Here is a 27,696-nt window from a genome sequence, read left to right as displayed (position 1 = left end):
CCCTTAGGAACGATCTGCAAACAAAAAAAAGGACTCTAATCTGCAAACAGTTGAGCAAACAGAAAGTCCCAAAGTGTCATGTTTGGACCTTAAACCTGAATGTTTTTCTGTCTCGAGCACTGTTTTACTGATCAAAATGAAAAATCTCCAAGACGTAATAATGAGATGTAAAGACTGTGTCTGATTCGCTTGCGAACCCCCCGAAGGTGACAAATGACAAACGCAGCATGTAGGATTGACTGATATATGGAACCTTTATTTCAATGTTGTTTTATTCTTGCATTTCTTTACCTCCGTTACACAGAATTCATCATGACATAATCTTCATTTACAGCCGAATCACAGGCACATGCCTGGGCGCCCGTCTCTTGTTTCGGAATTTTGACTCGGCAATGACCTGTTCCATGACGCTCTCAATCCACTTGAGGTACTTGGAAACCTGCGTGTAGACGCCGTACTTGTCTTTGCGAGCGCATCCCTCGCCCCAGCTGACCACGCCTGTCACGAACCACGTGTTTTTGTACCTGGTGACATGCGGGCCACCGCTGTCCCCCTGACACGCATCCTTTTCCTCCCTGCCGTAGCCGGCGCAGAACATGCGGGGGCTGATGTTGAATTTGGTGGACTCCCTGCAGATGGAACGATCGATGTAGGGCACGGTGAGCCTCTGCAAGTACGTGGCCTGTAGTCCACCCTCGTGGAGACGTCCGAATCCACTCACCATGCCCTCTTCTTGTTGCATGAGCACACGTTCCGCAAAGTCGCGTTCAGGGATGCACGCTGGGACGATGTACTTGGTAAAAGTGATGGGCTTCACAAGCTTGATGAGGGCAATATCGTTGTGGTAGGTCTCGGGCTGATAGTTCATATGCACAAGGACCTGTTCGACGGCATGGACCGCTTCCCGTCCTTCCCGAACAAGCATATCCGTTTCACCTGTTTGGAAAATAGTTGATTTATTGGATTTTTTTGCGAACACTCTGAAGTCCAAATGGACACTAAACAGTAAATGCAATAAAAAAATGCAGTGCTTTGGAAATGCAATTTCTATTCTCAATTAAACTAGTCAACCCCCGATAAGTCGCGGCTCGGACAATGCGTGGGTTCTCATTTGGAACATAAATAACAGCAAGTTGCCGATTATCTTAAAATTTACGGGATTCCGCAGTCGGACCGAATGTTCAGGAACGTTAGTAATAACATTTTAAACGACATTTTTACTAAACAAATTTCTTACAAATCTTTAAAACACATTGTATTAAAGTGACATAATGTCTAGATGAATTCAATAAGGTACCATAGGGGCTGCGGGGGTAACCCCCGTGGTTCCGGGGGACCACTGTATATGGCATTTTTAGGAAAAAATAATGTCATTTCGAATTTGACTGTTGCAACAGGTCTCAAAAAAGTTGCCAGCATTTCTGGATCATGTTCATGCATGCCTTCTTCTTTGTATGATCGAGATGTAACCTGCATTTTGGGGATGACGTGGCAATAAATTTCCGTTACAGAATCATGACCGTTTTAAAAGGCAGTGCCGCCCGAGGGCCTGAAGATCACAAGCATCCGGTACTGATTTACATCCTTGTTCCTTGTGCCCCTAAGATTTCTCCAGATTCTTTGAAACGTTGATGATATTGGGTACTGTAAATAATAAGATATTCAACTGCTTTGCAATTTTATGTTGAACATTATAATGAAATTGTTCCACAATTTGTAGACACTGTGTCTTTCACACAGTGGTGAATCTCTGCCCATCCAGAAAATTGTACATTTCCTCAGTTTAAACGTTTGATACATTTGCTACGTTCTTCTGTGAATAAAATATGGGTTTGTGAGATTTGCAAATCATTGCATTCTGTTTTTATTTAAATTTTACAGTCACAACTTTATTTAAATTTTTTTTGCAATTGGGGTTAGAATTTTAGTTTTATATTAAAACCTGATACAACAGTGACATTTTGTTCTTGGGTTATTTTTTTTCCCCTAAAACTGGGTGCAGACCATCAAAGATAAGTGATAAATACAGTCCCCCTGAAATGCAATATAGTTTCAGCACGTTTTACGTATATATGTTACATCAATGCATAAACCCCCCATAAAGTCCACCGTGACCACCGCTATTTGAATCAAATTAGTATATAATAAATTATTTTACCCCCTTTTTTCTAAACCTACATTTATGCCATCTAGCAGACATGTATAGTATATATACATCTCTAACAATATAGAATATCATGTATACTGAGCAGTTGAGGGGTTAAAGTCTTTGCTCAAAAGCCCAAAAATGGCAGCATGGCATTCCAAAGTCTTCCAATCAGAAGACTTCCACACTTACCTAGAATAACTGTGATGGAGCGAGACAGGTTCATACAGTGGGCGGCAGACAAAACGAAGTACTCGTTAAGAATGGTCCCTCCACAAAAGCCTATCTTGTCTTCGTTCATCAGCAACGCCTAGAAAAGAGAAAGTCATACAATCTGTGACTAACTATACCTTTGCTTCATCTCATCTCATCAAGAACTTGTACTATAGAAATTTCCCCACTGTGGGACGAATAAAGGTATATCATCTCTTATCTTACCCAAGAACTGCTGGATTGTTCATACCATGATAAACGTACTTATTATATTGTATATAGCAGTGGCAGGCGGTCAGGTCCAGCAAAGCCTTCTCTGCAGGCCTAAACACTATCAGAAGAACTGACCTACATCTACAACCTAAATTCTAATATTTGTTCTATGAAATTGTATTAATTTATTCCCAACAGTTTATTCTCTTCATTTCGTATTGTTTCTCTTGCCTGCACTGCTTCTAGTACGTGTATGTGGATGTTAGATTTTTTTTGTCCAATCAGATTTCAGCCTCTATGTGCTGCCATGTCAATCTAATCTGCCCAGGGCCTTCAAAGTCAGTACTGCTGGACTTTTTACCTTAGAGAATATTATCAATGGGTCTGTTTCTTTAACCAATCAGATTTCATATTCGCCTTACATATTCACATATTCGATTTCATATTCGCCTCAGCTAGCTGGCCCTGAATAGCGACAGCATTTTTGCGTCCTCTGATTGGTTGGTCAGAGGGAAAGTGTTACAGCCAGGTTCGACTGGCAAAATACATCTGTAGCGCTCTGCACACATTAATACACCTGAGTTAGACTTTTTCTATGCCTATGGAGGAAGAGAAATTGATTTGGTTTCAGATATAATTAAAAATCCATTTTCAAGAAAAGCTAGACATGGTGAGGAGGTCGGCCAACCGGAAAGCTAGCTAGCTTGTCTCAGCCCGGGAAAGGGTTTGTTCTCCACTTCCAGACCAGTGAATATGAGTGGTACCACTGGATTACAGCCTGTGAGGTGCAGTGAAATTATGAGTCTGCATCTCTGGTGAGTAGGTTGTATTTTATTTACATTGTTATGTTTTTGTCATGTTATTAGACAAATATTGATTCTGAACTGCTCCAGATGATGTAGGTGCACAGTTGCGGTTGTAGTGTAGAGGTTTGGAGTCTTAACTGGGTTTCTTGCTTTAGTAAAATGGTATTCACCCTCCATTCGTGAAATTTCTCTCTGTTATACCACGTGTTGTTATATTGCGTTTTTGTATAGTATTGATGGTTTCTATAATTGCTACGTGATAGTGGTGGTATTAAGAGGTGGATTAAGTCGGGTAAGTCTCCACTGAAGACCCTGGTACCAAATATCCAGTATCCAGTATACCAGTATCAGCAAGTGATGGCTCGTTCATGAACGAGTTTTTCTTTGATGTGACTCAGAAGAACGAGTCGTCTCAAAGAGTGATTCGTTCATTTTTAAATCGACGTGCACGAGCAAAGCAATCGCAAAATCGTAGGTAATGTAAAGGAAACAGAATTGAGAGTTTTCTGACTCTTCAAGTTCGAGTGCAGAGCATTACAAAGGAAACAGAAACGGAGTGGTTCATCTCATGAGTCGTCTGGTCCGAGTCGTTCCTTCTTTTCTCACGTGACTCATATACGTTATGCATTTTTGTGTATATATATATATATATATATATATATATATATATATATATATATATATATATATATATATATATATATATATATATACACACTGTACATATATAAATTATTGGAACTATAGTCGAAGGTCGTGTATGTAGATTTGTCGGAGATCTTATTGAAAATTCAGCATTTTATTTTATTTCCGAGCAAAGCATGTCCTTTAAAATAATACACTCATGTACATGGCACCCTTGATATATATTAGCAAAAAAAGGATGAAGACCTTTTGATTTTCTCATGAATATTAAACATATGTAAACACAATTTCCTTCCCAAAAAAAAATCACAATTATTGGCTCCACTCAAAATTCATATGAGGAAAATATATTTCAAGTATATTCATATTGATAATATATATATTTTTTGTACACCTGAGTGACACGAACAGGAACTTGTTTAACCACGAGTTTCTGTTTCACACGGGGATAACAACGAGGCAGGCCAGATACATAGTAAGCAAAATTTTTTTAGTCATTCATCGCAATGGGTAAGAGCAAAGACTATAGAAGTGATCTGCGGTAAAAAATAGAATAACTACATAAGCACAGGTTTTTATTTTATTTTAAGGGTTTCAAGGAAAACGCCTTTACTTTTCTCCAAGTGTGTGTGTGTGTGTGTGTATGTTTGTATGTATTTGTGTGTATATATATATATATATATATATATAATTATAATTATATATATATATATATATATATATATATATATATATATATATATATATATATATATATATATATAATAATTATAATTATTATTATTATTTTTTAATTAATTTATTTTTTGCCATTTGGTGCAGACAGAAAATTAGCCATATGTAAATGTACCTCCTGCCCATGAGTAAAAATATGGGTGCTGGCTCTGAGGTCTTTGGACTGTTTTTAGAACCTAGACATTTTGTTAGGATATGTCGAATACCTATCATAGTTAGATCTTCCAGCAGGACAATAATTCTAAAGACATCAAAAAAATGTTTTACTGGCCACAGAATCAATATCCTGCCATTGACATCCCAGTCCCCTGTCTTGAACCCCATAGAAAACCTGTAGGGTCAACTGAAGAGACAAGTCCACCAGTGTGGACCTTGAAATTTGAAGGATCTGGAGACATTCTGTGTGGAGGAAAGGTCTTAGATCCAGTATCATGTATTCTCCAACCTCACCAGTCATCATAACAGGCAAATATATATATACACCGGTGCATCTCAATAAATTAGAATATCATTAAAAAGTGGATTTATTTTAGTAATTCAATACAAAAAGTGATACTTGTATATTATATTGATTCATCACACACAGACTGATATATTTCAAGTGTTTATTTCTTTTCATTTTGATGATTATCGCTTACAGTGAAAACCCAAAATTCAGGATCTCAGAAATTAGAATATTACTTAAAATCAGTCAAAAAATAATAAAAAGATTTAACACAGAAATGTGGGACTACTGAAAGGTATGAACATGTACTGAACTCAATACTCCCTTTGCATGAATTACTGCAGCAATGCGGTGTGACATGGAGGCGATCGGTCTGTGACGCTGCTGATGTGTTATAGAAGCCCGGGTTGCTCTGACAGCAGCCTTCAGCTCTTCTACGTTGTTGGGTCTGGTGTCTCATATCTTTCTCTTTACAATACCCCATAGATTCTCCATGGGGTTTAGGTCGGGCGAGTTTGCTGGCCAATCAAGAACATGGATACCATGGTCCTTAAACCAGGTATTAGTACTTTTGGCAGTGTGGGCAGGTGCCAAATCCTGCTGGAAAATGAAATCAGCTCCATAAAGTTGGTCAGCAGAGGGAAGCAGAAAGTGCTCTAAAACTTCCCAGACTCTGGGACCTTGATTTCCAAATAGATTTCTAAATTTTCTTTAAATTAGGCCCACTGAGCAACAGTCAAGTCCTTTTTGTCTTATGCCCAGTGTTCTTGAAGCACTGACTCCAGCTGCAGTCCAGTCTTTGTGAATCTCTTGAATGGGCTTCGTTTCACCTTTTTTACAACATTTTTTCTTCCATTCAACTTTTTATTAATGTGCTTACAACACACGATACAGCACTCTGTGAACAGCAGCTTCTTTAGCGATGACCTTTTGTGTCTCACCCTCCATGTGCAGGGTGTCAATGATCGTCTTCTGGACAATTGTCAAGTCAGAAGTCTTCCCCATGATTGTGAAGCCTGAACCAGACTGAGACTCCATTTAAAGGCTCAGGAAACCTTTTGTAGGTGTTTGGAGTTAATGAGCTGATTAGAGTGTGACACCACGAGTCTCCAATATTGAACTTTTTCACCATATTCTAATTTTCTTACTGAATTTTGGGATTTTATTAGCTGTAAGCCATAATCATCAAAATGAAAAGAAATAAACACCTGGAATATATGAGTCTGTGTGTCATGAATCTATCTAATATACATATTCTAATTTATTGGGATGCAGCTGTATATATTTGGATAAAACTGTGTTTGCAATTGTTGGATATTTGTGGGAGGATTTTGTGTCGATTTTTTCGAAAAGGTTAACAATAAAGACAGATTGCTTTGCTAATATTGATCAAGGGTGCCAATATTAGTGGCATGTTACCATTTTGATATTGAGATTTATCATTTATGGCATTCGGCAGATGTCCTTATCAAGAGTGACTTACATTTATCTCGTTCATATAATTGAGCGGTTATGGGGTTAAGGGCCTTTCTCGGGCCCAGGTCCTTTTTGATAAAGAAATAAAAATACGTTGCTTGAACCGAGACCTAGCCTAACTTTAAATTAAAATAGACTTATTTAATATAATTCCTGGGATGTATTAAGAAGTTATGAGGTAAAGTTTACCTGCCAAGGACATTCTCCAGGTGGACAATCCTCACCGTTCACGATTCTTGTGTCTCCCGCAGATTCTGGCAGTACTGGTTCCTCCATGACAGTAGGAATGGGTTCTATTAGTCCAAAGATGCTGTTGGTATCTACAGTGTGATTTGTGACAGGCTTTTTTGCAGTCGTTGTATTTCCTTCCGTTGTATCTGCTGTCCCGATGTCAAAGCCACTGTCCTCGTCAGTAACATTTTCTGTATTATGAATTTTTAAATTGCTTCGGGTCGATTTAGGAAATACGTAGCCACATTTGAAGGGATCTGTGATAAAAAAAAAAAAAATTTTAAATGTGATTGCAAACCAGATATCTGTTCTCCTGCCTAATATTGTGTTGGTCCCCCTTTTGCTGCTAAAACACTCCAGACCCATCGAGTAATAACAGCAGTAACTTCTTGAGCAGTTTCAGCTACAGGAGCTAGTCTGTTGGATCAGACCACACGGACCAGCCTTCGCTCCCTACGTGCATCAATGAGCCTTCGATGCTCATGACCATGTCGCCGGTTCACCACTGTTCCTTCCTTGGAGCACTTTTGATAGATACTTACCACTGCAGACCAGGAACATCCCACAAGAGCTGTAGTTTTGGAGATGCTCTGACCCAGTCGTCTAGACATCACAATTTGTCAAACTCGCTCAAACCCTTACATTCGCCCATTTTTCCTGTTTTTAACACGTCAACTTTGAGGACAAAATGTTCACTTGCTGCCTAATAAATAGATCCACCCACTAACATGTGGTACGATGAACAAATAATTAGTTTCATTCACTTCACTGGTCATAATGATATGCCTGATTGGTGTATTTACTGTATACATTTCTTACCATTAGATGTACAACTCTTCCTGTCGGCTGCTAGGTTGTAGCCTTTGGCACACGAGCAGACTGCAGTCCCCTTCTTCTGGTCCACTTTGCAGAAGTGCTCACAAGCACCGTTATTAACCTCACACAGCTGTGGTATTGCTGGATTCAGAGTTTTAGTTACAATGAGGTTTTGGCTTAGATGTAAAGGCAAGGTACATATCTATGTGTCTGTTAGGATGTTGGAGAGTCTTACCGATCTCACAATTATACCCCTGAAACAATTCAGGGCAGAAACAGGTATATCGGCCTATTCCATCTTTACACACACCGTTGTTAACGCATGGCTGCGATATGCACGCATCTCCATCTATGAACCAATTTGTACAAAGGTTATTTTAAAAATGTTAAAAAAAAGAGGAATATATCTTGAGATTTGATGCTGATTCCAACAAAATCAGACTGCTGAAAAGGTCACTTACCATAGTATACGTTCCAGAACTCAATCTAGGGAGGGAAAGAAGGACGGCAGTTTCAGATACAATACGGTAGGCTTCATTGGAAATGGACTTTTTTAAATTTTTATAAATAAAGACTAAAAAAAGGACCTAAATGGCACAAGAGAGTAAAAAGAACATGCCGTCTTTTTGTCGTTCTCGAAGATCTCTCGAGCTTCCTCATAATTGCACCGCTCTTCCAAGCACTCGCGCTCCATGTCACCCTTTTTTAGTTCCTCAAACATGCTGTTGGCTCGCCTCGGCCGTGTGAGGACCTGGTTGGCATCTTTGGTCTGAAGGAACACTATGTATATACAGCCATACAACAATTATCTCAATAACATTGCATATTCGATTAAATGATAACAATATACCACTGTACTGGATTGTTTTATAAGGTGTGCAGGTCTTGATTTGTGATATATGAATATTTTTGTATCTCTTTTTTTTGGTCTCCAAAAGTATTGGAACAGCAAGGCTGTATAAGATCTTTTTGCACACGTGTCTCATTATTTTGACTTATTTAAATAATGATTTGCTGAATGTCCGTCATGGTTCGAGCCTGGGTTTCACCTGTAATGAGCTGCATTTGTTGTTAAAAAAAAGGATAAACCAATATGAAGACCAGCGAGCTGCCTATGGGAGAAACGGAATCCATTTTGAAGCCAATTTTCCATTGGACATACAAAAAGCAAGGCCGATACAACGTTTTTGAAAGTCCTGACATCGCACAGGTCAGCCAAGTAGACAACAGCAGCGGATGACAAACATCGCTGTGAGAGCCGCGAACTCAAAAACAACAGCGACAAAAACAACCACCTTCACCATGACTGGTTGAAGATATCAGAATCCACCATTCGAAGAAGACTGTGAGAGCAGAACTCTAGAGGCCATAAAGCCACAAATCGGAAATCAGAAGAGCAGATAGGAATTCTCAAAGATATTTAGAGATCGGTTCATTACCCGAGGAATTTAGGAGGAATTTCATCATGCAGCAAGACATTGACGCGAAACACTTTAACAACGTAAACCAGGACTTCATCATGGAGAAAAATGGAAGTCATTCACCAAATCTTAAATCTTAATAAGTTTTGTAATACATCCAGATGGGAACATCAGGAACTGAAAGCTGAAATTCTGCTCTATAGTTTCATATTCATCTTTTCATATCAAACCCAGATATCTTCAGAATGTAGCAAAAACAATTCGATTGGCCTCGCTTTTCCAATACTTTGTGAAGTGAATGAACATAAATGTCACATTTATATATATATTTATATGAGAGAGAGAGAGAGAGAGAGAGAGAGAAAGAAATCCAGCTACATTAGGGAATTCTAAGCCACAAAACACACAAGATCACCATAAACACTATAACGAACATTTCAACCTCGACCCATTAACGGTGTACTTACCCTCCGGCGTGACACAGTGTGCAAGAAGTAGACAAAGAAAGGTCCGGAAGACCCAAAACATGCTGGGATTTAATCGTAAAGCACTTCTCTATAACAGAGCACTGAATTCTGAAAGACAAGTACAGCAGGTCAGTAACCTGAGGGATAACTGGGAGGGGGGAAGACAGAGACCAAAATAAGGGAACATTAAACACAGTAAAAAAAAAGGAAAAAAAAGTTATGTTATTATGCGTAACCAATTAACGGTATTCGAAAAAAAAAATTTCTACAATTTGACGCTTAGCTTTTACATTTCGAGCGGTTCGGGTGTCAAACCGAGCTGATTAAAGGAGTTTGTTGAGAAAGAGTGAACCTGAATGCTTTTGAGACTGTTTGCTAATATTGACACAGCGCGTCCATAGTTCTCTTGCTATCAGTGAAGACTGCTCGTTGGAAAGGGAATGAGCCCATGTAAAACTGCTGCTTTGTCCCAGTCATTTCTTGATCGCAAACAACAAGCACTGGATCGTGACCAGTGTGTGAACGGAATAAACACGTTTTTAATGAACTCAGTAATAGATGTGAAAAGAAATAAGAGTCCTGCAAAATTGATGATGAATTTTGTCGATTTATTTCAAGAAATAAGATCAGAAACAGATTAGGTATGCTCTTCTCATAAAACCAGATAAACTCGGTTCACGAGGAACTGCTCCTAATAATGCATTGATAAAGCGTCTTCGAGGTTGAAGGAGAAGGAATCTTTAGCGGTTTGGGTAGCCATGGCATGCTGAATCCAATCCAGGAAGTTAGCAACCTTGGTATAAATTGTATAGTACCCTGGATTGTCACACCCTTTGCCCCAGGACACAATCCCGGTCAGGAAATGTGTGTCCTTGTACTGAGTGGTCAGTGGACTCCCGTCATCTCCTCGACAAGACTCCTGGCTGCCCTCAAAGTACCCGGCGCAGAGCATGTTATCAGTAACATTAACCCCACTCTTAATGGTGCATTCTGGCTTAGGCAGGAATGGGACGGTGAGCATGCGGAGTACAGGCGAGAGATTTCTAAAGGACTGATTGCTAGGATTATTGCCTCCTTCGGTGTGCCGGCCCCATCCGCTCACTACGTGGAAACGAGCAGCATCCAGCTCCATTTTGGCAAAGTCTGAGTTCGGCAGACAAATAGGAACGGTGTAATTTGAAAGCGTAGCCGGCTTGCTGAGCTCCAAAAGAGCCAAGTCGCTGTCTCCTGATGCTGGATTGTAGCTCTCATGGATAACTGCAAGCGATACGGAAAACGTTTGCTCGTTGCCATCCACCATGTCGATGTTGTGCTCCCCTGGTAAAACACAGTTTTATTGTGATTATGTACAATGATCGAACCAGTGTTGGGTCAAGATATTAATATTGACATTTCAGGCAAAATGAGCTAAAAGTAAAGCTAAAACTTAAAAAGAGTTCTGTAAGTTGGCATGGCAACACAGACAGACTGACATCCTGTAAGAAGTGCGGTTTTACAGCAGTTTCAATTGGGAGCGACTTTGAATAGATGCTTCGATAGGAGGAGCCTGATTTGACTACCAACCTCAATCATCTTTTTGGTCACTCGATTAGAAAGTTGATTGTTGTGTGTAAAAAAAGTTATCTTACACACAAGTTGACTACCTGGTGTCCACCCCCCAGTATAACCAGTGCTGTTATACTAAATATCAGCAATGAACAAATGCAAACGTCCAATCAGATTCGTGTAACGGAGTTTACTGCTTTATATAGTACGGACAAGCGATAAGTACCTGTTATAACCTTCAGATGTTTTACGTCTCTGTTATAGACACAGTGAGCAGCTGTAAGAATCCACTTAGTATCCACTAACACTCCTCCACAGAGATTCTTTCCATCATATGTCAGGAGGACCTGTATGATTTGGGATGAGACGATGTGAATGTGAATGTTACTCAGAAGGTAGGATCAATCATTTTCAAGAAAATTCCTGTTTTATACAATATATTTGGATATTTTTCACTTTCTCTGGAGCTTCTAGATCCTTTTGGGGACCAGAATTATAAAAAAAAACACTAACTAATAGAAACTAATATTTAGAAAATATTTTCACAAGATTTTGAAAGTCGTCATAATATATAGTATGTGTCCTGATTGAAGTGATTAATCAGTGATAAAGCATTATACATATAATTTGCCCAATTCTCCTGAAAATAAACAGTAACAGTCCTGTCCTTGGCATGAGTTTACTCAGTCAATCAGGCTAGCAAGGGGTAGTTTATTATTATAGCTAAATAAATACACGTATGTTATACGTTTCAGTTACCTGCCAAGGGCAGTGGCCTTTCGGGCACTGATTTCCACCCACAGCCCGAGGAAAAACAGAGTGCGTCAACTGAAGTGGGGCCTTACCACATGGATACTTGACTAAAAAAACAAAATATTTATAGAGAAAAGTCAGTAAAATGATGGTATAAAGAAAAAAATATTTTACGATCCTGCAAACCAATGCAATGCAAATTGTCCTGGGACTGTACGGAGAAATACACGATGTCATTATAAATCATAGGAACTGCTACGACTGAGTCGCTGCTCTAAACTTAGCTCTAAAGTTTTCACACGACTTAAATTTATACAACCTTGATATTCTGTAGATTTTTTTTATCTCACAGGCACCTGAAATACATTTCTTCTTCTTCTTCTTCTTTCGGCTGCTCCCATTAGGGGTCGCCACAGCGGATCATCCTTCTCCATACCACCCTGTCCTCTACATCTGCCTCTTTCACACCAACTACCTGCATGTCTTCCCTCACCACATCCATGAACCTCCTCCTTGGCCTTCCTCTTTTCCTCCTACCTGGTGGCTCCATCTTCAGCATTCTTCTACCAATATAATTCATGTCCCTTCTCTGCACATGTCCAAACCATCTCAATCTCGCCTCCCTTACCTTGTCACCAAAACATGCTACATGTGCTGTCCCTCTAATAAACTCATTTCTAAACTTGTCCATCCTCGTCACTCCCAACGAAAACCTTAACATCTTCAGCTCTGCTACCTCCAGCTCCACCTCCTGTCTTTTACTCAATGCCACTGTCTCTAATCCATACAACATCGCAGGTCTCACCACAGTCCTATAAACTTTCCCTTTCATTCTTGCAGATACCCTACTATCACAAATCACTCCTGTCACTCTTCTCCACCACTCCACCCTGCCTGCACTCTTTTCTTTACTTCTCTAACACACTCTCCATTACTTTGCACTGTTGACCCCAGGTACCTGAACTCCTCCACCTTCTCCACCTCTTCTCCTGCAACCGCATCACTCCACTGCCCTCCCTCTCATTCACACACATGTACTCTGTCTTACTCCTACTGACTTTCATTCCCCTTCTCTCCAGCGCATATCTCCACCTCTCCAGGCTCTTCTCAACCTGCTCTCTACTCTCACCACAAATCACAATATCATCTGCAAACATCATGGTCCAGGAGACTCCTGTCTGACCTCGTCCGTCAACCTGTCCATCACCACTGCAAACAGGAAAGGGCTCAGGGCCGATCCTTGATGCAGTCCAACCTTCACCCTGAACCAGTCTGTCGTACCTACTGCACACTTCACTGCCGTCACACTGTCCTCATACATGTCCTGCACCACCCTCACATACTTCTCTGACACACCTGACTTCCTCATACAATACCACAACTCCTCTCTTGGCACTCTGTCGTCGCTTTCTCTAAATCCACAAATACACAATGCAATTCCTTCTGTCCTTCTCTATACTTCTCCATCAACATCCTCAAAGCAAATAAGGCATCTGTGGTGCTCTTCCTCGGCATGAAACCATACTGTTGCTCACAGATGGTCACCTCTTCTCTCAGCCTGGCTTCCACTACTCTTTCCCATAACTTCATGGTGTGACTGATCAACTTAATTCCCCTGTAGTTACTGCAGGTCTGCACATCTCCTTATGCTTAAAGATCGGTACCAGCACACTCCTTCTCCATTCCTCAGGCATCCTCTCCCTTCCAGAATCCTGTTAAACAATCTGGTTAAAAACTCCACTGCCATCTCTCCTAAACATCTCACGCTTCTACCGGTATGTCATCTGGTCCAACCGACTTTCCATTCTTCATCCTCTTAATCGCTGCTCTCACTTCCTCCTTACTAATCCTATCTACATCCTGCTTCACCAACTCCACATCCTCCAACCTTCTCTCTCTGTGATTTTCCTCATTCATCAGCTGCTCAAAATACTCCCTCCACCTTCTCAACACACTCTCCTCACTAGTCAACACATTTCCTCTCCATCCTTTATTGCTCTAACTTGCAGTACATCCTTCCCAGCTCGGTCCCTCTGCCTGGCCAATCGGTATAAATCCTTTTCTCCTTCCTTAGTGTCCAACCTCTTATACAGCTCCTCATATGCCTTTTCCTTGGCTTTCGCCACATCCCTTTTTACCTGCTGCCGCATCTCCTTGTACTCCTGCCTACTTTTCTCATCACTCTGTCGATCCCACTTCTGTTTTGCCAACCTCTTTCCCTAATGCTCTCCTGCACTTCCTCATTCCACCACCACGTCTCCTTGTCTTGCTTTCTATTTCCAGATGTCACACCAAGTACTTTTCTAGCTGCCTCCCTCATCACTCCTGCAGTAGTTGCCCAATCATCCGGCACCTCTTCACCACCACCAAGACCCTGTCTGACCTCTTCCCTGAACCTCACACTACACTCTTCCTCCTTCAGTTTCCACCATCTTATTCTTCTTTCAATCCTTACTTTCCTCCTCTTCTTCTTCGCCTCCAAAACCATCCTACAGACCACCATCCGATGCTGTCTAGCTACACTGTCCCCGCCAACACCTTACAGTCTCAATCTCCTTCAGGTTGCATCTCCTGCATAGCACATAGTCCACCTGTGTGCACCTTCCTCCACTCTTATCGTCACCCTATGATCCTCCTTCTTCTTAAAATACGTGTTCACCACTGCCATTTCCATCCTTTTAGCAAAATCTACCACCATCTGCCCTTCCACATTCCTCTCCTTAAAACCATACCTACCCATCACCTCCTCATCACCTCTGTTCCCTTCACCTACATGCCCATTAAAGTCTGCCCCAATCACCAATCGTTCTTTCCTAGGCACACCATCTACCACTTCATCTAATTCACTCCAGAATCTTTCCTTTTCCTCCATCTCACAGCCAACTTGTGGAGCATAGGCACTGATGACATTTATCATCATCCCTTCAACTTCTACCTTCACGTTCATCACCCTATCAGAAACTCTCTTCACCTCTACTACACTCTTACTGTACTCTTCCTTCAGAATCACTCCTACACCATTTCTCTTCCCATCCACACCATGATAAAACAGTTTAAACCCACCTCCAATGGTCCTGGTCTTACTCCCTTTCCACTTGGTCTCCTGAACACACAGCATATCTACCTTTCTCCTCTCCATCATATCAGCTATCTCTCTCCCTTTACCCGTCATAGTACCAACATTTAAAGTACCAACCCGAACCTCTACTCTCCTACACTGCTCCTTTTCCTGCCGTCTCTGTAGACGTCTTCCTCCTCTCCTTCTCCTCCTTCGGCCAACAGTAGCCCAATTTCCACCGGTACCCTGTCGGCTAACGATACCTGTGGCGGTCGTTGTTAACCCGGGCATCGACCGATCCGGTATGAAATTCTCATTTGTGATCCGCATATTTGATTTGGCATATGTTTTACGCTGGATGCCCTTCCTAACGCAACCCTCCCCATTTACACGGGCTTGGGACTGGCACTAAGAGTGCACTGGCTTGTGCCCCCCTAATGGCTGGGTTAGGCACCTGAAATACATTTAAGGGACTTAATTTATGAGATATTCATAAACATTTTGTAAATCCATAAAAGCGGTCGTATCCGACCCGAGTGTCTTTAAATGTATGATTAAGAAGTGTAACTAATGTGAACTTTATTTCAAATTTTTGCATGAACTGCTGTACTTCTCTATGCATGTTTAATATACTGTCAAGTTTAAATTGTGAAATTGTATTTATTTATTTGTTTGTTTGTTTGTGTATTTATAGGCATTTACCATAAGTCCTTTTGTCATCCCTTTCAAAAAACACATCCTTATCCTAGTTTATTGAGACTAAAAATACTTTTCAAAAACATTTTGTAAAACCCCGGTAGCTTCATATTTATGAAAATTAACATAGAAAAATAACAAAGAAATTATAAAGGCGAATAAAACTAATCTTTTGACTATCAGCCTATAAAGCTGAGTATGAAGAAATTTGTGTATATTTGCTAAAAAAAAAATTTTGCCGCCGGGTGAAACATCTACTAAAAAAACTTTACTGAAAAAACCTAAGAAACCGAACAGTCCCAATGTTTTTAGAAGCAGTGTCTGGATTCCCTCACAATTCTGTAGATTCGGATCCCTTGAAAATGTTCCAATTGCAACAGAGAAACTTTCGCACCTTGAGGAACGCAGGACTTGCTGTCCTCTCCAAGGGCATAACCTGGAGCACATGCGCACTTTCTCCTGCGGCCTGAACCATCACAGAACTGCTCACAGCCACCGTTCAGATACACGCACTTCAGAGAATCCTCAAACCCTGAAAAGACCAGGATTTTATATTAATCTCTTTCTCTTTACATTTTTTATGTAATGAATATGGCAAGAGAATACACATACCACCAAACTGGAAAATCTTAAATATTATTTAGTCCTTAAACAAGATTAATGTAGCTACAAATATGTTTTTTTTCCCCCAAGATGCATTGTACCTTCTTGGCAATATCTGCCTTTAAAGCCTTCAAAACATTGGCAGATGTAGGAGTGTCCCAAAAATAGGCACGTTCCGTTGTTTTTGCATGGATTGGTCAAGCAGGGCTCACGGGCTGGTGTGAAAACCAACATATAAAACACTCGTAAAATTAATATGGTTCAGTAAATTTTTTCATATTTTATATATATATATATATATATATATATATATATATATATGTAAATAAGTATTAAACACGTCACCATTTTTCTGAGTAAATACATTTCTTAAGTTGCTATTGACAAACATTTTTCCAGATGTTTTTTTACCAGCTGCAATCCACACAGAAATCAAACCACAGATGTTCATAAATGAAGTTATGTGTGATAAAGCGAAATGGCACAGGGAAAAAGTATTGAAAACGCTTACTGAAATGTATTTAATACTTCGTACAAAAGACTTAATAACTGCTTCAAGATGCCTCCTGTAAGGAGAAACTAGTTGCACGCATTGCTCAGGTGTGATTTTGGTCCATTCTTCCACACAAACATCAAATCTTGAAGATTCCATGGGCCTCTTTTATAAACTGTGGTCTTTTAGTTCTTTCCATAGATTTTTACTTGGATTTGAGTCAGGTGATTGTCTGGACCATTCTATAAGCTTTATTTTCTTTCTCTAAAACCAAAAACAAAACGTTCTCTTGCTGAAATGTCCACCCTCGTTTCATCTTCATCATCCTGGTAGATGGCAGCAGGTTTTTTATCAAGAATGTCTCAGTCCATTTCTCCATTCATAATTACAACAATTATAATCACTGTAAAAACACTGTATATAACTTCTGTACAATTATACATTATATATATATATTTCTGCACATTTCTTTTTCAATGCCATAGCCTTTGTTTACTGTTCATATGTTTATCATTATATATATATATATATATATATATATATATATATATATATATATATATATATATATATATATATATATATATATACAGTACAGACCAAAAGTTTGGACACACCTTCTCATTCAAAGAGTTTTCTTTATTTTCATGACTATGAAAATTGTAGATTCACACTGAAGGCATCAAAACTATGAATTAACACATGTGGAATTATATATGGAATTATATACATAACAAAAAGTGTGAAACAACTGAAAATGTCATATTCTAGGTTCTTCAAAGTAGCCACCTTTTGCTTTGATTACTGCTTTGCACACTCTTGGCATTCTCTTGATGAGCTTCAAGAGGTAGTCACCTGAAATGGTCTTCCAACAGTCTTGAAGGAGTTCCCGAGAGAAGCTTGGCACTTGTTGGCCCTTTTGCCTTCACTCTGCGGTCCAGCTCACCCCTAAACCATCTCGATTGGGTTCAGGTCCGGTGACTGTGGAGGTCAGGTCATCTGGCACAGCACCCCATCACTCTCCTTCTTGGTCAAATAGCCCTTGATGCCTTCAGTGTGACTCTACAATTTTCATAGTCATGAAAATAAAGAAAACTCTTTGAATGAGAAGGTGTGTCCAAACTTTTGGTCTGTACTGTATATATATATATATATATATATATATATATATATATATATATATATATATATATATATATATATATATATAGTACATGCTGTAAATATGCTAATTATTTATCTGCACTAAATGCACGATTGCTACTTTTTGCACTTCTGGTAGATTCCCAACTGCATTTCTTTGCTGTGTACCTGTACTATGCAATGACAATAAAGTTGTATCTATCTATCTGTATCTATCTATAAACAGCCTCACACAATGATGTTCCCACCTCCAAACGTCACTGTTGGTATGGTTTCTGGGGGGATGTGCAGTGCCATTTCTCCTCCAAACATGGTGTGTATTATGGTCTACATGGTACATGTGTACATGGTCTTTCTGAAGCTCTCCACAAGTGGTTCTTGTCTCTTGGACAACTCTTCTGATATTCTTTTCACTCCTCTGTCAGAAATCTTCTGAGGAGCACCTGGTTATGGTTGGTTTATGGGTAAATGTTCTTTCCACTTCCGGATTATGGGCCCAAAAGTTGCTCACTGGAACCTTCAGAAGTTTTGAAATCCTTTTGTAACCAATGCCATCAGTAGTTCTGCAACAATGAGGTTGCGAATGTCTTGAGAGTGCTCTTTGCTTTTACCCATCATGAGATGTTTCTTGTGTGACACCTTGGTAATGGGACACCTTTATACTAGGGGTGGCACGGTTCACACAACCCACGGTTCGGTTCGTATGACGGTTTTAGGGTCACGGTTTTCGGTTCTGTACGGTTCTTGTTGTTATTTTTTCTTTTAATCTTCAACACTCCAGAAATTTCCTTCAGCATTTGATATATAGCTTATTAGCATAATTATCCACAATTTAGGATACAGTATTAACATTTTTGTAATGTAAGCATGCACTAACTGAATTTGACTTGACTTTAAGCACGTTATTGGGAGCATCTCTGAGTAAAAGCTAGGTGAGATTTTGATACAGCAAGAGAGAAGACATTGATGATGACATGCTTTTCGTTTATTTGGCAAAAAAAAAGTGTCGGCGAGAGGGAATATTAAACCGCAGTTTGAGTACATTCATCAGCTGACGAAATCCTTCACACTCATTCACGCTGCACGGTTGCTATATGGCTATCGCCCTGTCCGACTTCTCACTGAGAGGCTGCTTAAATGCTGCGGACAGTAGAAGTTGTTTCCTAACCGGCTCTCTCCTGTTGGTGCCTATTGACACATTGGCGTGATGTCTTCTGAAATAAACTGTTATATTAGAAGTGTTAGCATTAGCATTTTGAATGCATTTTGCACAATGCTTGCACACAGTCACAGTTCTATCTACTGTTTTATTTCCGTTGTCATCGTAAGTAACATGAAATCCAAAATGTTCCCACACACCGGATTTGAACGACGCGGGCGCATCCGCCAACTCCGGGCAGCCTTCATTATCTCCTCCACTTGCCATTTCTGCAGCACTCCTTACTCAACTTTTACTGTCTATATGTATGTTCACACGAAACTGTCTGAGGCGAAACTGAGCACGGGGCTACATTGCGCATGTGTCGAACCGTGCGATGCACACACGAACCGAACCGAGACAAGTGAACCGAACGGTTCGGGTGTTTTTCCATGTACCGTGCCACCTCTACTTTATACAGGCCATTAGTTTGAATTGAACCAGCTGATATGAATCGGCACTGACACGGGGCAGGATTGCTTTCTAATTACCGATTGATTTCAGCTGGTGTCTTGGCTTTCCATGCCTTTTTTCACCTCCATTTCTTCATGTGTTCAATACTTTTTCTCCTGTGTCAATTCTAATTGTTACACATAACTTCATTTATGGACATCTATGGTTTGATTTCTTTGTATTTATAGATTGCAGGAGTTGTTACCAATATCTGATAAAAATGTAATGTCAATAGCACCTTAAGAAATATATTTACTGAGAAAAATTGTGTTCAATGCTTTTTTTATCTGCTGTGTGTGTGTATGTGTGTGTGTGTGTGTGTGTGTGTGTGTGTGTGTGTGTGTGTGTGTATATATATATATATATATATATATATATATATATATATATATATATATATATATGCTTTGCAACATAAGTCTATTCTGACAGGGATAATATAATATGTAATATCAATTGACCCACATAAATAAAAAATGCCATAAATAATTATATTTCTCTTCAGCTATTAAGCTGTAGATAAACATAAATATTGAAACTAGATCTGGGGAAAAAAAAAAAAAAATATATATATATATAGCTCAGCACAGAAGTGCTTCAGTTAACCTTCACCCTGCTTCACTGGTTGACAGATAAAAGATTTTCTTTTCATTTTCTTTTCATTTTTTATATCTGTGTAATTTCTGTAATGCCTATACAATGTGATTTATAGTGTTCAACCTGCTTTCTTATACAGTAAGGAATGTATTAATAAACACATCTCTAATATGTTCTGTTTTATTATAACATAATGATAGTTTTGTCTCTTTCCAGTTTGATAAATACTTAATTACTTAATTATTTACTTATTTTTTATCTCTGGTATGTTTTGTTTTATTACCACATAATGATAATAAAACAGAACATACCAGAGATAAAAAATATAAATATTGTGTTTATATCTTAATAAACTTACCATGGTATGAAATCCAAAATTGATTCTGTAAAAAAATAATGAAAATAAAAGGTGAAGTTAATATCAGTCTTTTTCACAAAAGATATAGTCGTGTGTTGAAATGCTCTCAAAAATCGATATTTTAATTGTCTATTTTTATCAATGTACAAAATACAAAGCAACTGAAGAAAAATCTTAATTACATCGATACTTGGTGTGTCTATACTCGGGCTTTGAAATCATAAATCACATCACTTGCAGTCAGGTGTATTATATATTATATAACCAATTACACCAAGCAGGTGCTAAAGATCATCACTTTCATATGTAGGTTAAAATGCAGGTATTAACTGCAACAGAAACAGCTGTGTAGGAGCTTCAAACAGACAAACTCTGCTCCTAAGGTGAGGTTTTTGAAGACGTGGAAGTTTCACGGCACAGGTCTTATACCATGGCAAGACTGAGCACAGAAAGAACACACAAAGTAGTAAGACTGCACCAGCAAGGTCTCTCCCAGGCACAGATTTCGAAGGAGACTGGGTTTCCAGATGTGCTGTTCAAACTATTTATATAGTTTTGGCCCCCACAGAGTTCTGATCTCAACGTTATCGAGTTACATGAAGAGACAGAAGAATTTAAAACAGCCCATAGACGATCTGTGGTAAGTTCTTCAAAATGTTTGAAACAACCAACCTGACAAGTTCCTAGAAAATCAAGTGCACGTGTATCTAGAAGAATTGGTGCTGCTTTGCAGGCAAAAGGTGGTTCCCCCAGATATTGATTAGATTTGGAATAAACTCATTAAAGCCTTCTTACTTTACAGCATTTTTTTTCCAATTACATGAAGCATTATGGTTGTCGAATGTCACGTGAGTCCATACAATTGAAAGAAATTGTAGCATCTATAGAAACTTTTTATAATTTCAATAAATTGCAATCATTTCAAACACTACGGTGCATTTATGTGTGTGTGTGGGGATTTGCCTGATATACAGTATGTTATGTGGATTACATGAAGCATTATGGTTGTCGAGTGTCACGTGACTCTATACAATTAAAAATAAATTGTAGCATCTACATAAAATGTTGATAATTTCAATAAATTGCAATTATTTCAAACACAGTGCATTGGTGTGTGTGTGTGTGTGTGTGTGTGTGTGTGTGTGTGTATGATGGCCCCTGACTGACCGTGACCAAGTCGTCCTCGAACACCTCGCGCGCTTCCTCGTAGTCACAGACCTCCTCCAAGCACTCGCGCTCCAGGTTCCCCGCCTTCAGCTCCTCCAGTATGCCCGTGTTCGCTCGCCTGGAGCGCCTCAGCACCGAGCTGGCATCATTTCTCTTCAGGAACACTGACGGGAAATTAAAGATTAAAACAGGAATCAAATAAACGATTATCCATGTTTGATGTAATAGGTGTAAAAATTAATCCCCTGACTGACTCACCTGCCGCGGATACGACGTGAGAAAACAGAAAAAATGCGAGAAGACTTCGGTTCTTCATGTTGCTTCACTCAGAGGCTCCACACTGACCGTCACCCAGAGATAAACAAAAAGTGTCGGCGGTCGATCCGCGGGTCAAAAGACCTTTTTTTCTGACTATACTAACAGTACGAGTCTGTGTAAAGGGATGGGCGATATGAAGCAAATATCGCGATATTTAATGTTCTAGCGACGATCAAAAGTCAAAAGTTTGGACACATTTTCTCCTTCAATGCTTGTTAAATTATTATTATTTTCAACATTGATGAATCAGTTAATACTGAATACATCCAAACTATGAGAGAACACAAACAAAATAGGGTGAAATACAGAATATGTTATATTTTTTCGATTCTTTTTTCGAAAAACAAAAACTCTTGGCATTCTTTCAGTCATGAGATATTCTGGACATCTAACAAAGAAACAGCGGTTAGAGTCAGAAATCTCAAATTTGGACTCATCACACCATCGTTCTAATGTCCATTCTTTGTATTTCTTGTGCCAAGCGAGTCTCTTCTGCTTGTTGATCATGAAGGCCTGACTTACACAGTTTCCTCTAAACAGTGGATGTTGAACTTTATCTGCCACTTGAACACTGAGAAGCATTTATGTAATTACGTTTCTGAGACTTGTAATTCTAATTAACCTATCCTCTGCAGCAGAGGTAGCTCTTGGTTTTCTAACACAGTCCTCATAACAGGCTATCCTATCATAGCATTTGATGGTTTTGGAGACTGCATTTGAGAATACATTTAAAATTCCTGAGACACTTCGGATTGACGATTTTGTTCATCATGGTGCTTCATTTAGAGGCTCCACTTAATACTGAAGACATCCAAACTATGAAAGAACATGTATGGAATTATGTAGTAAACAAAAACGTGTAAAATAACCCAGAATATATTTAATGTTTTCAATTCTTCGAAGTAGCCACCTTTTAGCTGCTTTGATGAGAGATACGCACACTCTTGGATTTCTTTCAGTCAGCGTCATTAGGTAGTCTCTGGATTTCTACTAAGGAGAACGGTGGTTAAAACCACAAAAATCTCAAATTTGGACTCAGAACAAAGGACAGTGTTCCATTGATGTCCATTTCTTGCGTTTCTTTTTCCAAGTGAGTCTCTTCTGCTTGTTGATCATGAAGGCCTGACTTACACAGTCTCCTCCTCTGTTGAACTTTATCTGCCACTTGAACACTGAGAAGCATTTATGTCAGTTTCTGAGACTTGTAATTCTAATTAACTTATCCCCTGCAGCAGAGGTAGCTCTTGGTTTTCTTTTTCCGAGACAGTCCTCATGACAGACTGCCTTATCATAGCGTTTGATGGTTTTTTTTAAATTGGGGTTGCAGTTTTTATTGTTCTAAAGCCAACAAATTTCATCTATCTATCTATCTATCTATCTATCTATCTATCTATCTATCTATCTATCTATCTATCTATCTATCTATCTATCTATCTATCTATCTATCCATCCATCCATCCATCCATCCATCCATCCATCCATCCATCCATCCATCCATCCATCCATCCATCCATCCATTTAAAATTCTTGAGACGCTTCAGATTAACAACTCTGTTCATCATGGTTCTTCACTCAGAGGCTCCACTTAATACTGAAGATATCCAAACTATGAAAGAACATGTATGGAATTATGTAGTAAACAAAAATGTGTCAAATAACCCAGAATATATTTTAGATTTTCAATTCTTAGAAGACTGTCTTATCATAGCGTTTGATGGTTTTGGAGACTGCATTTAGGAATACATTTAAAATTCTTGAGACGCTACGGATTGACAATTTTGTTCATCATGGTGCTTCATTTAGAGGCTCCACTTAATACTGAAGACATCCAAACTATGAAAGAACATGTATGGAATTATGTAGTAAACAAAAAATGTGTGAAATAACCCAGATTGTATTTTATATTTTTAATTCTTTCGAAGTAGCCACCTTTTAGCCGCTTTGATGAGAGATTCGCACACTCTTGGAATTCTTTTAGTCAGCTTTCTGAGGTAGTCTTTGGATGTCTACTAAAGAAAACGGTGGTTAGAACCAAAAAATCTCAAATTTGGACTCAAAAGACCAAAGGACATTTTTCCACAGATGTCCATTCCTTGCGTTTCTTGTTCCAAGCATGTCTCTTCTGCTTGTTGATCTCCGCAGTTCAATCATGAAGGCCTGACTCACACAGTCTCCTCTGAACAGTGGAGATGGGTCTCCACTGTTCAAGCTGGTAATTTTAATAAATGTATACTCTGCAGCAGAGGTAGCTCTTGGTCTTGCTTTCCTGGGACAGTCCTAATGAGAGCTTGTTTCATCATTGCATTTGATGGTTTTAGCGACTGCTCTTGGGGATACATTTCAAGTTCTTTGCATTTTTCAGATTGACTGACTTTCATTTCTTAAAGTAATAATAGAATGTCTTCTCTTTTTAAATAATTAAGCGTTTCTTGCCATAAAATGAATTGGTACGGTTGGTATAGTTGTAGTAGCACTAATAGGGCTCTTGACTTTGTACTCAGCCTTTCCTCTGCACAAGACAACTGTTGGTCTAAACTGTTGGTCTAAAGCACAAAGGAAAGAAATGTCACAAATGAACTGAAAACTATTCTATGTTGAATATAATAATAACAATAAAAACACTGAAGGAGAAGGTGTGTCCTAGCTTTTGACTTGTACTGTATCTAAATCTGGTACTGAGCACATGTTTCATGGTGTGAAATGCTGTAAAAAAATGTTAATCATTTATTTTTTTTATCAATTTACAAAATGGAAAGTAAATAAATAGACAAGAAATCCTAATCAAATCAATAGCCATTGCCTGCAGAATAACACCAATTCTTTTACATACACTTGCACAATGTTTTTATGCATGTAGGGTGTTCCAAACATTTTGGAGATCGTCTGTGGACATTGGCTGCCTTAAATCCTTTTGTCTGTTTATATAATCCCAGACAGACTCAATGATGTTGAAATCAGGGCTCTGTGGGGGCCAAAACTATAACTTCCTGGACTTGTTCTTCTCCATGCTGAAGATAGTTCTTAATGGCATGGTTGTGTGTTTGGGGTGGTTGTTCTGCTGCAGAATAAACTTTTGGCCAATCAGACACATCCCGGATGGTATTGCATGATGGCTAAGTATCCAACCTGTATTTCTTAGCATTGTTGACACCATTAATCCTGATGACATCCTCAACTCCAATTTGCAGAAATGCAACCTCAAACTTGCAGGAAACCTCCACCATGCTTCACTGTTGCAGTCACTTATTATTGTACACAATATCTAGTCTTGTGCCAAACAACTTCTTCTGCTACAGCCAAATATTCCAGATTGTTTTTTCTTTCATGAAGATCACTTCAGATTTTTTTTCTGTTCGCTTACTTTTTTTTGTAAATTGATAAAAAAAAAAAAAGAATTATATATTTTTTTAAAACATTTTTATTTTAAAGAATTTATTCACATCTACCTAAAACTGTAAGTACTGTATATAGATAATACATAGCATCATGTGCAGTACAGTAATGCCCTATATGCCGTTTACAATATATTATTGTTTATAATATATAATATATACAGTAATCCCTCGATATATTGCTGATCGAACTTCGCGCATCAGCAATATCGCGGGTTCTCATATAGAACATAACTATCTGACTATTGCGGAGTGTTGTTTAGCAAAACTTTACTGTATTACTGTAGTGAATTTATACAGTGTCCGTACTGTAGAGTAAAATGACCCAGAAACCTGCACCATCAACAGCTTCTGGTAACGAAACGAAGCGGCAGAAGAGGAAGACAACGACTCTTCAATAAGTGATTGAACTTCTGGACATTCTTCGCAGTGTCAAGAGTGTTGCTGCTGTTGGCCGCCATATGAAGTATGAAGTAAAAATATTTTATATAGTTTTTTTTGTGCATGTAGTGTGCGATTTTAGGAACATTTTAGTTTAATAAAATAAAGTATAGGTATACAGTACATACAGTACATACATACAGTACACTAATAGTAGGGTATGCAGACCCTGAATGTACCTGGCTAACACGTCTTGTTTTTCCAATTTTATTACTAAATAAAGAATAGTTATAGATCTCTTCAGTTTGCCTATATACCTGCCCACCTCCTTGATTAAACTAAAACTCAAACATGCAATACTGTGTGTTGTGTGTTTCTTCTATGATATCAACCGAGACACCATGGGATGAGATAGATCACATCTATTCGGAGATCCCTCCTGAACCTCTCCAAAACTTAATTTCAGTTTAAACAGGACACAACCCATCATACACATACAGTACAAACATACACAAACTATATCCTAAATATTAATTATTATACTGTTTATTTTTTATATTTTCTTTCTTTCTTTTTTTTTTACATGACTTATTTGTGTCATGATCTTAAAAAAAGGTGTATTTGAAATAATGTAAATAAAAAAAGTTAAGTAAATGTGTAAAATAACAGATTGTAATCATTTCCGAATCTCATAAACCCAGATTTTATGAACAATAGGACATTGAAAACATATGAAATGCTTAAACTGATTGAAATGTACCATTATAAGGGAAAAATAAGGTAATTTGATGGCTGCAATCTAAAAAAAGTTGGGATCAGGCAACAAAAGGCTGAAAAAAAGAAGAATTACTAAAAAAAAGACGAGAAAGCTGGAGGAACATTTTGCAGCTAATTAAGTTGATTTTAAGTTGAAGTTAAGTTAATTAGCAGCAGGTCAGTAACATGATTAGGTATAAAAAGAGTATCTCTGAGTCATAGTCTCTTAGAAGTAAAGATATGCAGAGGTTTATAAGAGGTTCAAATTGTGGAATGATTTCAGAATATTGTTAAACTTTGTCCTCATCTACAGTACCTAATCTTGTTGTGTTGTATCATTGTAAATCTTTGTATTAGGTTTTTATTTACATTTACACATTTTTTTTGCAATTGGGTTGCAGTTTTCATTTTTCTAAAGCCAACAAATTTCATCCATCTATCTATCTATCTATCTATCTATCTATCTATCTATCTATCTATCTATCTATCTGTCTGTCTGTCTGTCTGTCTGTCTGTCTGTCTGTCTGTCTGTCTCTATCTATCTATCTATCTATCTATCTATCTATCTATCTATCTATCTATCTATCTATCTATCTATCTATCTATCTATCTATCACCTTCTCTTATCTATAAATAACAACCTCTGTTGGCATATATTAGCATGCAGTTATTACATATATAATGCCGAACACACCGAAATGGATGCAAAGCTACTGCCTTTTGCAAGTTGTGAGATTTTCTCATGAAATAAGACAAAAACAATTTCAAATAAAATGACTTTTAAAGAAAAAAAAACTTTTTAAACACTTTTAGATAAGATGCCTTATGATATAATTTATCACAATATCACCTACTATATGGATCATCAGCTACTACAGGTTACACACTGCAAAATTACTAAAGCATTTTTTTACTGGAAATATTTCAACATTTAAAGCTTCTTTAGGGTTTTAGACCATTGGTATTTATTTAACCTTATAAGAATAAACATTGTTATGTATAATCAGGCAGTATAACTCCCATGTAAACCTACCTGTATGGCGTTGAAGAGTAGAGCTTGCTATGTTTTACGGTACGCAAATCAGAAATATCTGTTCGTTCTCATACTGAACCTAGAACATCTAACAAAACCCTCCTCGGAACTTTAGTCACTGGATAACGAAAGGAATCT

At 38.4% G+C, this 27,696-nt stretch overlaps 2 protein-coding genes across 4 annotated transcripts; both read right to left on the bottom strand.

Annotated features, from left to right (window-relative positions):
- Positions 1–230: 230 nt before the first annotated feature.
- Positions 231–27,677, bottom strand: f10 (coagulation factor X). Of its 2 annotated transcripts, none has more exons than XM_046838398.1 (9): positions 27,559–27,677; positions 9,615–9,722; positions 8,346–8,506; positions 8,188–8,212; positions 7,962–8,075; positions 7,730–7,867; positions 6,869–7,167; positions 2,339–2,456; positions 231–936 (listed from the first exon to the last, which is right to left on the bottom strand). In XM_046838398.1, the coding sequence occupies exons 2-9, from the start codon at positions 9,673–9,675 to the stop codon at positions 329–331; spliced, it is 1,524 nt and encodes a 507-aa protein (XP_046694354.1). In that variant the 5' UTR covers positions 9,676–9,722; positions 27,559–27,677; the 3' UTR covers positions 231–328. The 2 variants fall into 2 exon arrangements, with proteins under 2 accessions (XP_046694354.1, XP_046694355.1); XM_046838399.1 differs by lacking the exon at positions 27,559–27,677 and adding an exon at positions 9,905–9,974.
- f7i (coagulation factor VIIi) lies at positions 10,208–22,097 on the bottom strand. Of its 2 annotated transcripts, XM_046838404.1 has the most exons (8): positions 21,937–22,097; positions 21,679–21,842; positions 20,512–20,536; positions 16,371–16,484; positions 16,061–16,198; positions 11,919–12,019; positions 11,386–11,506; positions 10,208–10,931 (listed from the first exon to the last, which is right to left on the bottom strand). In XM_046838404.1, the coding sequence occupies exons 1-8, from the start codon at positions 21,992–21,994 to the stop codon at positions 10,306–10,308; spliced, it is 1,347 nt and encodes a 448-aa protein (XP_046694360.1). In that variant the 5' UTR covers positions 21,995–22,097; the 3' UTR covers positions 10,208–10,305. The 2 variants fall into 2 exon arrangements, with proteins under 2 accessions (XP_046694360.1, XP_046694361.1); XM_046838405.1 differs by lacking the exon at positions 16,371–16,484.
- Positions 27,678–27,696: the final 19 nt, after the last annotated feature.

This window comes from Silurus meridionalis, chromosome 24 (assembly GCF_014805685.1).
Source record: "Silurus meridionalis isolate SWU-2019-XX chromosome 24, ASM1480568v1, whole genome shotgun sequence".
NCBI lineage: Eukaryota > Metazoa > Chordata > Actinopteri > Siluriformes > Siluridae > Silurus > Silurus meridionalis.
Note: the sequence above shows the minus strand (reverse complement) of the source record. Positions and strands in the feature narration are given on the sequence as shown.

Bases quoted from the DNA above. Each gene is read 5' to 3' on its own strand.
- f10 (XM_046838398.1), bottom strand. From the start codon at position 9,675: ATGTTTTGGGTCTTCCGGACCTTTCTTTGTCTACTTCTTGCACACTGT. The intron at 8,076-8,187 runs GTAAGTGACCTT...ATTGGTTCATAG, and splicing joins GTTCTGGAACGTATACTATG to ATGGAGATGCGTGCATATCG. The intron at 937-2,338 runs GTAAGTGTGGAA...TTTTCCAAACAG, and splicing joins CTCCATCACAGTTATTCTAG to GTGAAACGGATATGCTTGTT.
- f7i (XM_046838404.1), bottom strand. From the start codon at position 21,994: ATGAAGAACCGAAGTCTTCTCGCATTTTTTCTGTTTTCTCACGTCGTA. The intron at 12,020-16,060 runs GTGCGAAAGTTT...TTGTTTTTTTAG, and splicing joins CAAGTCCTGCGTTCCTCAAG to TCAAGTATCCATGTGGTAAG. The intron at 10,932-11,385 runs GTACTTATCGCT...GTGTTTTACCAG, and splicing joins ACATCTGAAGGTTATAACAG to GGGAGCACAACATCGACATG.